At 38.8% G+C, this 13,751-nt stretch overlaps 1 protein-coding gene across 1 annotated transcript; it reads left to right on the top strand.

Moving 5' to 3' along the window:
• Positions 1–1,924: 1,924 nt before the first annotated feature.
• On the top strand, positions 1,925–13,675 carry LOC109430086 (xylulose kinase). The gene is made up of 3 exons (XM_029855839.2): positions 1,925–2,385; positions 11,840–11,961; positions 12,041–13,675. Exons 1-3 carry the CDS (start codon positions 2,335–2,337, stop codon positions 13,518–13,520), a joined length of 1,653 nt encoding a protein of 550 aa, XP_029711699.2. The 5' UTR covers positions 1,925–2,334; the 3' UTR covers positions 13,521–13,675.
• Positions 13,676–13,751: the final 76 nt, after the last annotated feature.

Below are 13,751 nucleotides of genomic sequence, written 5' to 3' on the forward strand. Positions count from 1 at the left end.
CATCTCATCGAATAACAAGAAATGACTAAGCGATACAAAATAACTTAGAGGAATTAGGTATGTACAGATCTGCGAGCAAATCTGGTTTCCGTCAAGCAGTTGGCTAGTGCGGAATTAAGGTAGCGATTGAGAAAAAAATCTATCTATCTATCTATCTATCTATCTATCTATCTATCTATCTATCTATCTATCTATCTATCTATCTATCTATCTATCTATCTATCTATCTATCTATCTATCTATCTATCTATCTATCTATCTATCTATCTATCTATCTATCTATCTATCTATCTATCTATCTATCTATCTATCTATCTATCTATCTATCTATCTATCTATCTATCTATCTATCTATCTATCTATCTATCTATCTATCTATCTATCTATCTATCTATCTATCTATCTATCTATCTATCTATCTATCTATCTATCTATCTATCTATCTATCTATCTATCTATCTATCTATCTATCTATCTATCTATCTATCTATCTATCTATCTATCTATCTATCTATCTATCTATCTATCTATCTATCTATCTATCTATCTATCTATCTATCTATCTATCTATCTATCTATCTATCTATCTATCTATCTATCTATCTATCTATCTATCTATCTATCTATCTATCTATCTATCTATCTATCTATCTATCTATCTATCTATCTATCTATCTATCTATCTATCTATCTATCTATCTATCTATCTATCTATCTATCTATCTATCTATCTATCTATCTATCTATCTATCTATCTATCTATCTATCTATCTATCTATCTATCTATCTATCTATCTATCTATCTATCTATCTATCTATCTATCTATCTATCTATCTATCTATCTATCTATCTATCTATCTATCTATCTATCTATCTATCTATCTATCTATCTATCTATCTATCTATCTATCTATCTATCTATCTATCTATCTATCTATCTATCTATCTATCTATCTATCTATCTATCTATCTATCTATCTATCTATCTATCTATCTATCTATCTATCTATCTATCTATCTATCTATCTATCTATCTATCTATCTATCTATCTATCTATCTATCTATCTATCTATCTATCTATCTATCTATCTATCTATCTATCTATCTATCTATCTATCTATCTATCTATCTATCTATCTATCTATCTATCTATCTATCTATCTATCTATCTATCTATCTATCTATCTATCTATCTATCTATCTATCTATCTATCTATCTATCTATCTATCTATCTATCTATCTATCTATCTATCTATCTATCTATCTATCTATCTATCTATCTATCTATCTATCTATCTATCTATCTATCTATCTATCTATCTATCTATCTATCTATCTATCTATCTATCTATCTATCTATCTATCTATCTATCTATCTATCTATCTATCTATCTATCTATCTATCTATCTATCTATCTATCTATCTATCTATCTATCTATCTATCTATCTATCTATCTATCTATCTATCTATCTATCTATCTATCTATCTATCTATCTATCTATCTATCTATCTATCTATCTATCTATCTATCTATCTATCTATCTATCTATCTATCTATCTATCTATCTATCTATCTATCTATCTATCTATCTATCTATCTATCTATCTATCTATATATCTATCTATCTATCTATCTATCTATCTATCTATCTATCTATCTATCTATCTATTTATCTATCTATCTATCTATCTATCTATCTATCTATCTATCTATCTATCTATCTATCTATCTATCTATCTATCTATCTATCTATCTATCTATATTGCGGGCATCCAACACAGGTAGTAGACACCCTGTTGAACAAGCCTTGGGCCCACAGTAACTCCATTTCCAGCTATCCCACATATACCTGCATACATCCTCACAACAAGTTGGAAACGCCGACAGATGCGGACACTCAGTCGCTTCCATACATGGAGGAGGGATGCATCGCACATGAAAACGTCAATGTGGTTAACCAACAGTCCAGTCAGTCAGTCAGCTCAAGTGGTCCCACTCGTCGGTACGCAAACATAATACTCGTCTCGCACACGGACGGCTCGTCGGCTCGGTGGTACTGGACGGACCTGGAGTATAGTGGTCCTAAATAATAACATCGCCTGGCGGTACATGTAAGGAAGGTGTGTTGCACCGGACCCGTTATTTACCAGGAGCTTAGTCATCGTCGGTGAAAATTTAACCACAGTGCCCGGGAAGGACAATTTAACCGAAAGTTGGTTTAGTGTCTTGATCAGTGAAAGTAATTTTAAGAAGTAGCAAAAGTGTGATAAAACTAGATAGATATCCGAAAAATAAACAGTAAACATCTAGGTTTGACCTTTACAAAACATGCAATCCGAAAACGAAACATATCTTGGACTGGATCTAAGCACCCAAAAGGTATTACATAGTTATTCATCATTAGGCATTTAAAAAAAATATCCCATTCTACTTCTATCAGAATTTACCCTCACCTCACAGTGCTGATAATTGTTTACGTGTTCGCAGACTGATCCCGGTTCACCGGATTGACTTTAATTTAACTTTTGCGTTATCATCGCATTGACGGCGTTGGTACAAGTTAAGTGTAATAATCTACGTTTGTTGGTTTTTGTTTGTAAACTTTTTCCATCTTATCATCGTCATTTGCCGACAACGACGCGACGGATGAAAATGGCAAACCAACCGAATTGCCAGCCATCGCCGCGGTCAATAAACAGCTAAAACACCATCATATATAAGATTGCGGTTCTTCTCGTTCTCGCGACTTCGGTGTCCATACGCGTTGTCTTCTCTCGCGATGTCGTGTCTTGCACCAATGAGTTTTATACGACCCTTTCCAGAGGCTGATTTGAACGCTTGCGGTGCCAGTCAGCAGTTTCTTGTGCATTATTTTCACTTCAGTTGGGAAGGAAATTTCAATTTAAAAGATAACAATGGAACACGCTGTTCGAAATGGTTTCCGTTTTGGGAAACAACTGATCATCGGGCCCGATTTGAATTTCACCCATTGTTTGGGGTGTGATATGGTAGCATCTGGCGTAGTGGATCTTTGTTCTCATTTCAGTAGGTATTTATGCAGCTCTTATTTTGCGGGCCTTATAGGTACTCTTCAACGTGTTAGATCAATAAAAAGTAGGTGGAATCACTCTTGTGGGACAAGTTGTGGTATTGAGGTTTACGTTTTCTTCGCGCATTTTAGGGAAGATTCAAAAATTACGTCCATCGTTTTTTGGGATTTCTAGACCCCCCCTCCCCCCTCTGTCACGCAATTTCCCTATACCCAATACACGTACTGTCACACTTTTCTAGACCCCCCCCCCTCCCCCAAATGTTGGACGTAATTTTTGAACGTTCCCTTAGGATGCCATATAGACAAACGTATACCTACATGATATGAATGCATTGTAGGTATGGTAATTAATTATCGTGTAAACATATTTAGAACGACATGTCGGGAACGACTCAAGGTTACGAAAAATGTAACCGTTCTCGAACTGGTCTCTCCAGCCACTTGGCAGCTATCATAGTTTTATCTTAGCAAGTTACCTTTTCTGTCACTCACATGAGGAAAGACGTCACTGTTTTTCTCCACACATCATTGACAGTTCCGTAAAATTTCCGCATATCGTTTTGTTCCATATTGCTTTGCGCAACAGTAATGGCGCTCTCTCCTCATATAGTTCCTTCTTTCTGCGATGAGCTCTTCTTTGGCTGCTCTAGTTTTCTTGACCTATTAGGTCTCTATTTTACTGGATACCAGACACTAACATGCGGCTTCTGTAATACGTGATTTTCTGGCACTCCTCATCGAACCAACCATTTCTGGGTCGTCAGCCGTATTACTTCTCGCACTGCTGTTCTCATCGCTCCGTGAATTAACTTCCATATATGGTTGAGGATGTCGTCTACATTGATTTCCCTTATCCACTTATTTAGCGGTATTCATCTATCACACGCTCCACTGAGAAGCGCTGGATATCGATACGCAAAGGTCGATGAGTTCTTAAGTTCGCCACGATTGATAACCGTGCTCGACTATGACTGAAAACAAGATAGTGATATCAGAGCCAATGTTTGATTCTTTAAAGAAACTCGCATCAATGACGAAAACCGAGAAGTTTAACCCTACAAATGCTATTATTTGTTTTTCGCTTCGGGCCCCACGTTGGGCGGCAATGTAAAAGAAAATGTGAGCCGCATAAATTAATCGCGTCCCACGTATGGTAACTTACAAACAAAATATGAAATCAAACATTACGAATGCACAAAAAACATCAACATGCAACACATAACATACATTGTGCCCTGTAACCCAAATGGATAATCAAGTTCAATCCTAGGATGACGAGGTTTCATTATCGTTTTAGGTCCATCAGTCAATCATGTAATCGTATTTTTTCTGGCAGGTTGCCTTTAGCTCACAGCGATAGTTGCTTCCATAGTAGTGACTCGGGTCTCAATACAAGACTGTCTACATCAAGGTTTACATTTTGATGTCTGTGCTAGGGAACGGTTTGCGATTTTTGTATATTTGATTGTTGCCCGAAATGGCCTGAGCGCTACAAATGCCAATTAAACATCAGTGACAGGTTCACGAACCAGAGTTTAACATATACAAACTAACAGAATGTTTGTAAATAATTACAAACGCAACACTCTGCCCGCAGCAAACGAAGATTATCCATAAATCGGCAAAAGCGATTCACGATCATTTTTTCAAACTATTTTACAAAGTTTTTCTATCTAATATATTTTCTTACGCACGGGCTATTACAGAAGTGTCGATTTGAAAACCGCAAAATCCATGCCAAGCCATTTGAAATCCACGCCGACATCATCTAATCCGCGCTAGTAGTGTTAAAACACAGACAAACAGACGTATCACCTGGAACAACGTGCGATTAAAATCATCGTCACAAAAGTATATCTGGGCAGAGGCCAAGTACTGACGATCAAAATGTGATATTGATTTGTTTGACATAAGAGGTAAAGTACTGAAAATAATAGCAAAAATTTGTTCTTGAACCATCTAACCTATATCAAAATTTGATATTTGAAGATCAATTGCTAGCTGCTATTGGTTAGATCTTACCAAGAGCTAAATGTGATATGATGATGATGTTCCAGGAGTAAACTTGAGATACTATTTTCAGTACTTTTACCTCTTATCTCAAACAAACAAATAAGGTACATCGGGGCAAGTTGAAACGGGTGGGGCAAGATGAAACAGAGGGTTAACATGATGTTATCTAATGATGGTTAACAGCTTGAATGCCATAACACATAATTTTTGATTCAAACAATCTTTCGGCGAAAGAAAAATTTCAAAATTGTATTGAAAACTATTTCAAAACATCGTGTTTCATTTTGCCCCACCCGTTTCAACTTGCCCCGGTGCACCTTATCACTTTTTGATCTTCATATCAAAATATGCTATTATTGAGCATTTTTACTCTGCTCGGGTTATCGAGCCATGCTAATTACGCGGTGTTTCGCAAAACCCACTAACTAGATGACGGTAGTAAGCAAACGTCAAATAGGAGCAAAAACGATGCGAGCGCCATGAGCGAGAGACTTGCAAACTACAGAATATAGGTATAGTCCGTTATAAAAGGAAACGATGGGAAGCGGGTAGAGTGAGACGTCTGTTTGTCTGTGGTTAAAACATATGAGTTTGTTAAATAAAGTTCATATAAGGCATTTTTCTACAGGAAATCAACTCTGCATGCGCATTCGTAAATTTGAATTTACGTATTTCCGGAAGAATCCTTGGAATAATTCTTTATAGTATTCTTGCTAAAGCCTTGAAAATATCACTGGATAATACCCTCAGAGACGAATGCCCCAGAGGTAAAGTCTCTCTAAACAAAAAAAAATACCCTCGAGGTATTCCTCAAAGAATTCTTGAAGCAAACCTCTAAAGAAATTTTTCAAGAATTTCCTGGAGGTATTTCCGGAGAACTTTCAAATAATGGAATCCTTGGAAAAAAATCGTTGAATTAACCTGAAGGAATTGCTGGAATATATTCAAGAAGAAATGTTTAGATGAATTTAAGAAGAAATTCCTGGTGCAATCACACTTTCCATGAGGGATTTTTGAAGGAATCCATTTACAAATTTTCGGAACGATTCCTGAAGAACTTTTAAAAGGAACACTTTCAAAACATCCCTGGAAAAAACTCCTAGAGGAATCTCTGGAGGAGTTCCTGAAGAAATCCACGATTTCTTGAAAAAAAAAAGAATCTGAGAATCAAATTTTTAGAGAAAATTGTGAAAAAATCCTGGATGACTTCTTTGAGCAGCTCCTGGCTTCTGTTTGCATCACTCTAAAATTAAACAAAAAAAAATCACACTGAAAAGAATTTCAATACAAATCGCTGGAGCAATTCCTCTAGAAATCCTTGAAGGAATTTAAAAAAGTCTTCAGGTATTCCTATTCAATTCCCGGATGCATCCCTGGAAAATATGATGGAAGGATTTCTGAAATATCTGAGCGAAACCCTGAATAAATTTTTGAAGAGATCTCAAGAGGAATTTCTGAAAAAATCACTAGAGGAATTTCCGTAGCAATCTTTGGAGAAATTCCTGAAATAATCCTTGGAGAAGTTCTTAGAGAAATACAAGAAAGTATTCATGAGATTTTTTGCAGAAATCCCTGGAGAAATTTCTGGAGGAATCCCTAGAGGAATACCTGGAGGATTTCCTGAAATATCTGGATGAATTCCTGGAGCAATCACCGAAATCCTGGAGCGATTTCTGGATAAATTCTTGGAGGAATTCCTGGAGGAATCCCTGAATGCAATGTTGCAAATTATCACCTCACGAGTGCTCATTATAACTTATCAACTGTATTTGAATAGCTTGCGATTGCACTGCTAATCGATAACCAGATGCAAAGAATTGGCAAAACGAGCATGATGTACATAGGTAAATCGCAAACGATTTCGTTCCCATTTTTCAGTGCCGCCACACGCTCGCCCGAACAGCCGAACCTCACAGAATAGGTTGGTTGTAGAGACAACGGCCCGAATGCTCGACACACACACAGATGTAACATTCATATATACTGACACTATACCAACAAAAGTTTCCAGCCGACGATGCTTCGCGATAAGTTCATGAGCACCATCGAAAGCGATGAAAAGAAAGGCTTAGCTATGGAAGGCTCAATGACGAAAATGAATAACCAACAAGGCTGATCAGCGTTGAAGTCTGTTCGTGTGCAATTCGTACGGGAGGTTAGTTTGGCAAAACGAGAGAGGGTGAAAATGTATTCGTTGGCGAATGTAAATCAAATCGCATCATATCGGGAATGTTTTCATTGAATAACAAGCTTGCCTGAACGAATTTCTGGTGCAATCCCTGATTGGATTTCCGAAGAACTTCTGGGAGAAGCACTTGGGCGCTTTAAAGGCTAGATCAAGATGTCAAAACAGTCTTTGGAGATGCAACTGCGCAGATCGTTAAAGAAAGTTTCTTTAGACCAGTTATTGGAACGGAAAACCTTCATTACTAACTATATCGGCATGTGGCTTGTGACATTCGCTGATACTAAGAGATTGGCAATCAGCAGTACCTACTACACTCGTAAGGATATCCAAAAACATCACCGCAGCAGCATGAAGAGTATGATTGCTGATGCGCAAGATAGCATGGATAGGAACGATATGCGGAGGTTTGATGCAACTGCCAATAGTACGCGGCACAAGACTGCGCTAGTGCCCGCTACATGCAATGACCGGGAAAGAAACTTCGAGAGTGTACAATGATGATACAGATGCAGTTTACCGAGACTCAGCAAAATAGTTCGATTGCCGATTGACATTGCAGAACACATTGCCGAAAATCAGTAATTGACGTGAATTACTGAATTTCGTTAATTCAAATGCCATATTTTTGATGAACGTTTGCAATTATTAAAGAATTCTTTTTGAATGAAAATGGCTACACAGAACTTGACCAAAGCTTCAATTTTTTTGCGAAAATTGCAAAGCAACACTTTTATTTATTTTGGAAAATTTCGGCAAACTGGGACACATGAAGAGATTGTAAAGACCTGCCAGGTGGGCTTTGATTGAATATATTTTCATAAGTTCCAACTTAACCCTTTGGGCCTGGATTGGCCCAAATAGGGCGCAACCCCATTGATGAAACCGAGCATAACCAAGCATTCGAGTTCAGCGGCAGTACTGATAAAACAGTCTGGTTCAAAAAGGTCAAAGCTAGCTTTTCACACTACCAGATCGACAAAACTGTATGCCGCTAAGCTGTTCCAAAGACCTTGTAATTATTTTGAAAAGAACGTAAATAATGTTCTTGAAATTAAAACTTTGGACAAGTTATAGTAAAATCAAAAACTAGGCTGAAGCTTAAAAATTCTCAAAACAATTTCAAAACTTGAAATTTTAAAATGTGGTTTCAATTGATATGTTTAAAAGGGATACCAGAAATCAAAGGAACAATGAAAGAGTCAGAAAAGATTTAAAAAATAGGAACGACACTAGCTTTACTAATAAAAAAAACTAAAGGTGTTCCGCAATACAAATAAAGAGTTTGTTTTTTTTTTTGTTTCGTCACAAAAGCCAAAATCCTGCGGCGCACCTGGGAAAGATTCGGTGTAAGGTTGGTGAGTGCAAACTTTTTAAAGGGTGATAGAGGACCATAAATAATGACAAAAATTATTCTACGCAAATTTTCAAATCTCAATCGTTACGTAGTTATTGAACTTTCCATGTTTTTGATTATTGTTGCCTTAACTGGCTATAACTTGAAAATGGTCAGACTAATCGCAGTATTTTACCCTTATTCGAAACATGATTGAATTTTCTATCAACTGGCATCTTTGAATCGTTTGGTTTAGTTAAATAACTAAGTTTTCTAGAGCAAAAGAGCTCAAATTAGTGTGTTTTAATTTGTTTTTGTCAATTATCTTTGGAACATGCGTAATAAATTGAAATTCTTTCTTTGGCAAAGTTGTGGGTTCTGTTTTACTCTACAATTCGTTCTTTGACACCAAACTTCTAGCTCTTATCGTTTCCTTGCAATTTCCTTGCAATTTTGCGCACATTGCGCAAAAAAGTGCTAACCTTGGCAGTTGCAAATTTATGATCTGAAATGCGATGTTTAAATCGAAATTGCAAGAAAACGATAAGAGTTAGAAGTTTGATGTCAAAGAACGAATTGTAGAGAGAAACAGGGGTCCCAACTTTGCCAAAGGAAGAATTTTAAATTATTAAGCATTTTTCAAAGATAATTGACAAAAAACAAATTGAAAAACACACTACTTTTGAGCAATTTGCTCTAGAAAACTTAGTTATTTAACTAAACCAATCGATTCAAAGATGCCATTTGATAGAAAATTCAATAATTTTTCGAATAATTTTACCCTTATTCGAAAGATTATCGAATTTTCTATCAAATGGCATCTTTGAATCGATTGGTTTAGTTAAATAACTAAGTTTTCTAGAGCAAATTGCTCAAAAGTAGTGTGTTTTTCAATTTGTTTTTGTCAATTATCTTTGAAAAATGCTTAATAATTTAAACTGCGATAAGTTGGACCATTTTCAAGTTATAGCCAGTTAAGGCAATAAGAGTCAAAAACATGGGAAGTTCAATAACTACGTAACGGTTGAGATTTGACCATATCCGTAGAACAATATTTTTCACCATTTATGGTCCTTTATAACCCTTTAAAAAGTTTGCACTCAGGAACCTAACACCCTGTATAGATATGGAACGAGCTCACCGATAAATATATGCGTTGTGGAGCGGACCTGGTGTGATGGTTAGAACACTTGACTATCACGCCGAGGACCTGGGATCGAATCCCACTCCCGACAAATGTTACGGGTATAAATATTTGTTACAATTATAAGACAGAATAATTGTCAAATGTGTTATAAATTTTACATTCGTGCGTTCTTTGTGTTAAGGTGAAGGTTGCTCGAGATCATAATAATAAGCTTGGCTCCCGGTCTAATAACCCTCTCAACCACCCACTCAAAACAAACAAATCAGATGGCGCACAGTGTAGTGTGACTTGGTCAAATAAACTAACAAAAACGTTCCAAAATGAGCTGTATTAAAATAGCAGTTGTACCTTTGAATTTTGGCACACATATGATTTATTGCATATGCCCACCAACACAATTTGTTCTTATAAAATATTTTTAAATTTATTTTAATCCCTACTTTGCCCAATATTTTCACCAATTATCCCATTGTGCACCACTTTATTTACGTTTTTGTTGACAACTCTCTCCTCTCTTCTCTCGTACTTTTTCTCTCTCACCGTAAAAAACTACCGTGTTATGGGGTGACATTAATTGATGTAATTTCAACTCATAAACAGAGAACGATTGTTCTGTTATCCATTGAAATCACATTGGCAGTATGATATTTAAAATAGTTAAAAAGATTAACACAATAACAGCCTTGTTTCGTGATAAACATGAACTGCGGTTTAATCAATTTCACCGTACGTTGAACAATACCACTCAGTTTAACGGTACGCTTTTCCGTTTTAGCGAACCGCGATGTAAATTGATCCGGGTTTTCAGCCACAAAAGTGGAAAACGCGTAAGTTTTTCGCGATAAACGGTAGGTCAGGCGAAAGTGCGGACAATTTCACGTAATCGATCAACTTATTACAGTACTGTGTTGCGTAGAAGACTGTTAAAAAGTGATTTGAAAATAAGGGTGACGCGCTTGTCGAAGAAAAAAAAGTGCAGTGTGTGCTACATTTTGGCACGAAATTGTGAAAATATTGTGAAAATTGCAAAGCAGTACTTCCTAACGGATGAAAAATATAATTGTCTACCACAAGTAGCAACCTGAGTGCAATTTGAGAAGGTAAGCAAGTATAATTTTGAGAAATTGTTCGCTAACTTCCGCGCTTCTCGAAGACTATGGTGAGGGGAGGGAGGTATAAGGGAGAGAGTGGCGGCCATACTCGCTGCCATTTTGTAACCCCTGCAACTATGTCCTTAAATGTTTCATTTTAAGTTGTAAATATTCCCCGAGTTTAATACACATTTATAGGGTTCTGACAAAATATGAAATGGAATCCAATATTGATTGCCAACTTTCAGGCTATTTCGGGCAGCGGTCAAGTACTAGAGATGTAAGCCTTCCCTGCCACGGACTTCAAGTTGTTGAGCTCAAGTATCGAACCCTGAAACGGGAGGCCCGATTAGGATTAGTTTTCCTAGACAAAACCAAGCTATGGCACAGAAACAAAGACTGTGAACTAAAAGGCAAACTGCCAATTAAAATACAATTCCAGGATGACTGATGGACCCAAATCAATACATGAAACCTCGTCATCCTGTGATCGGAAGGACTTATCCATCTGGATAACAGGACACATTTATGTTATATGTTGTGCTGTGTCAATTTGTGATGTTCCTAATTTGTGCATTTATAAGGTTCTATGTGTTCGTGATATGTTAATTCTTTGTATTAATTAATTTCTTTTATTTTTGTAACACAAATTCGCAAAATGTGAGTTCTTCCTTCGGAAGGGAAGTAAAGCGTGGGTCCCAAGATGAACTAGCCTAATGCTAAAAATCTCGTTATGACAGATAAAAAAAATATATATATGCTATGTCTTCTGAAGAACTAAATCAAAATGCATTGAGCGACCTCTGCCACTAATTGGTATCCTGTGACTAAAAGCAGGAAACTTTAGTTTTCACCCCAAAAATACTCAAAACTACGACGCGTTGCACGAACTGACCTACTCAATAGTCAATACATCACGCGTCCCCATCATTATCTCTCATCCAATCCGTTATAATACAAGTAATTGCAGTCAGCTCTCACTCATTCACCCTTCAATTTTCCCTTTCAGCTGAAAGCCGTCCTACTGAACGCAAAGCTCGAGAATGTTGCCCACGCAGAGGTCAAATTCGACTCGGACCTGCCGGAATTCCGAACCAGCGGCGGCGTCAATGCCGGAACTGCTAAAAATGAGTAAGCCCTGTTTCTGATGACCGTGACTACAATTTTGAGACCTTTTAATGTCAACGAACCTATTCCTCTGTAACCGCAGATTCTACGTCCAGCCGGTGATGTGGGTCAAAGCTTTGGACATGGTGCTGGATCGGTTGGTCGTGCAAGGGGGTGACCTCAGTACGGTGATGGCCGTCAGTGGATCGGCCCAGCAGCACGGTTCCCTCTACTGGTCGCGAAGTGGTGTACAAACCCTGCGAAATCTGGACGCCGACAAGTTTCTGCATACGCAGATTGATGATTCGGCGTTCACCGTGCACCGGACCCCCATCTGGATGGACAGCACTACCGGGAAGCAGTGCGAGGAGATGGAGGAAGCGGTCGGTGGCCGGGAGAAAATGGTGCACATTACCGGGTCCAAGTGCTACGAACGGTTCACGGGACCACAGATCAGGAAGGTCTTCCAGCAGCGGCCGGATTGCTACCGGAACACGGAGCGAATCTCGCTAGTCAGCAGCTTCCTGGCTTCGATTTTCCTGGGAGAGGTGGCTCCTATCGATTTGGCCGATGGCTCCGGGATGAATCTGCTGGACATCCGGAAGCGAACATGGTCGGATGCGTGTTTGACGGCGTGTGCCCCGAATTTGTCAGCGAAATTAGGAGATCCGGTACCGACTAGTTCGATCATTGGTACAATCGGACAGTTCTTCGTGCAGCGTTACAACTTCAATACTGCCTGCAAAGTGGTGGCCTTTACCGGTGACAATCTTTCTGCTCTGGCAGGAATGGTGATCGGAGAGGATTGGCTGGCGTTGTCTTTGGGAACGAGTGATACGATCATGATGCGACTGAGTGAACCACCGAATCTGCTGGAAGGTCACGTGTTGGTCCATCCAACCGATGAAGGCTATATGGGATTGTTGTGCTTCCGGAATGGTTCGTTGGTCCGGGATATCTTCAAACGAGCCGAAGCGAATGACAATTGGGAGAACTTCAGCGAGCTGTTGGACTCAACTCCACGAGGTAACTTCGGCAACATTGCACTGCATTTCATCTCCCAGGAGATTCTGCCGGCTGTGAAAGGGTCGCTTCGGTGGAACAAGTCCTGCAACCTGAACGAGACCGAGCTGGCCAAGGGAGTTCTGAAGTTCAGTTCGCCACAGGCGGAAATTCGAGCGCTGGTCGAGGGACAGATGTTGACACGAAAGGCCTTCGCTACCGAGATGGGTTTCAGCTTCGGGGAAAACACCCGGATTCTGGCCACCGGTGGAGCATCGGCCAACAAATCGATCCTGCAGGTCGTTTCGGACGTTTTCAACGCCCCGGTGTACACCCAGCAGACGACGGAAGCAGCCCTGGTCGGGGCTGCCTATCGAGCCAAGTACGTCCTGGAGGCGGACCGTGCCAAGGAAGGCGGCAAGGTAGCGCTGGAATCGTACTTTGAATACATCCGGGGCCTGCTTCCGGAACACAGCGTCACCAGAGTTTGCGATCCGGCGCAGGACAGTAGCGACATCTACGACCAAATGCTGGAACGGTACCATCAGATGGTGCAGTTCATGATGCTGCATCAGGATTAGAATCAGGGATCAGGAAGTGATATGATTTAGACCAACATTTGAATTGGGCAGAAGAGTTTAATTCAAAATTGTATTTTGACCTCTCCAAATTAGCATCGAATGCATGAAATATGAAAGAATATTGACAAACGTGTTCAGTTATAACAGCATAAAGATATTATCATCTATGCTCTATACAAATGTTGGTCAAGAAAGTAGATTAGGTTAACATTCCACGAGTCACATTCCAGT

The sequence above is a fragment of the Aedes albopictus genome, chromosome 1 (assembly GCF_035046485.1).
Source record: "Aedes albopictus strain Foshan chromosome 1, AalbF5, whole genome shotgun sequence".
Classification (NCBI taxonomy): domain Eukaryota; kingdom Metazoa; phylum Arthropoda; class Insecta; order Diptera; family Culicidae; genus Aedes; species Aedes albopictus.

What these genes read in the sequence shown, in the direction of transcription:
- LOC109430086 (XM_029855839.2), top strand. Translation starts at nt 2,335, where the DNA reads ATGCAATCCGAAAACGAAACATATCTTGGACTGGATCTAAGCACCCAA. An exon ending in TGGATCTAAGCACCCAAAAG is followed by an intron (nt 2,386 to 11,839) that starts GTATTACATAGT and finishes TTTCCCTTTCAG; the next exon opens with CTGAAAGCCGTCCTACTGAA. An exon ending in GCCGGAACTGCTAAAAATGA is followed by an intron (nt 11,962 to 12,040) that starts GTAAGCCCTGTT and finishes CTGTAACCGCAG; the next exon opens with ATTCTACGTCCAGCCGGTGA.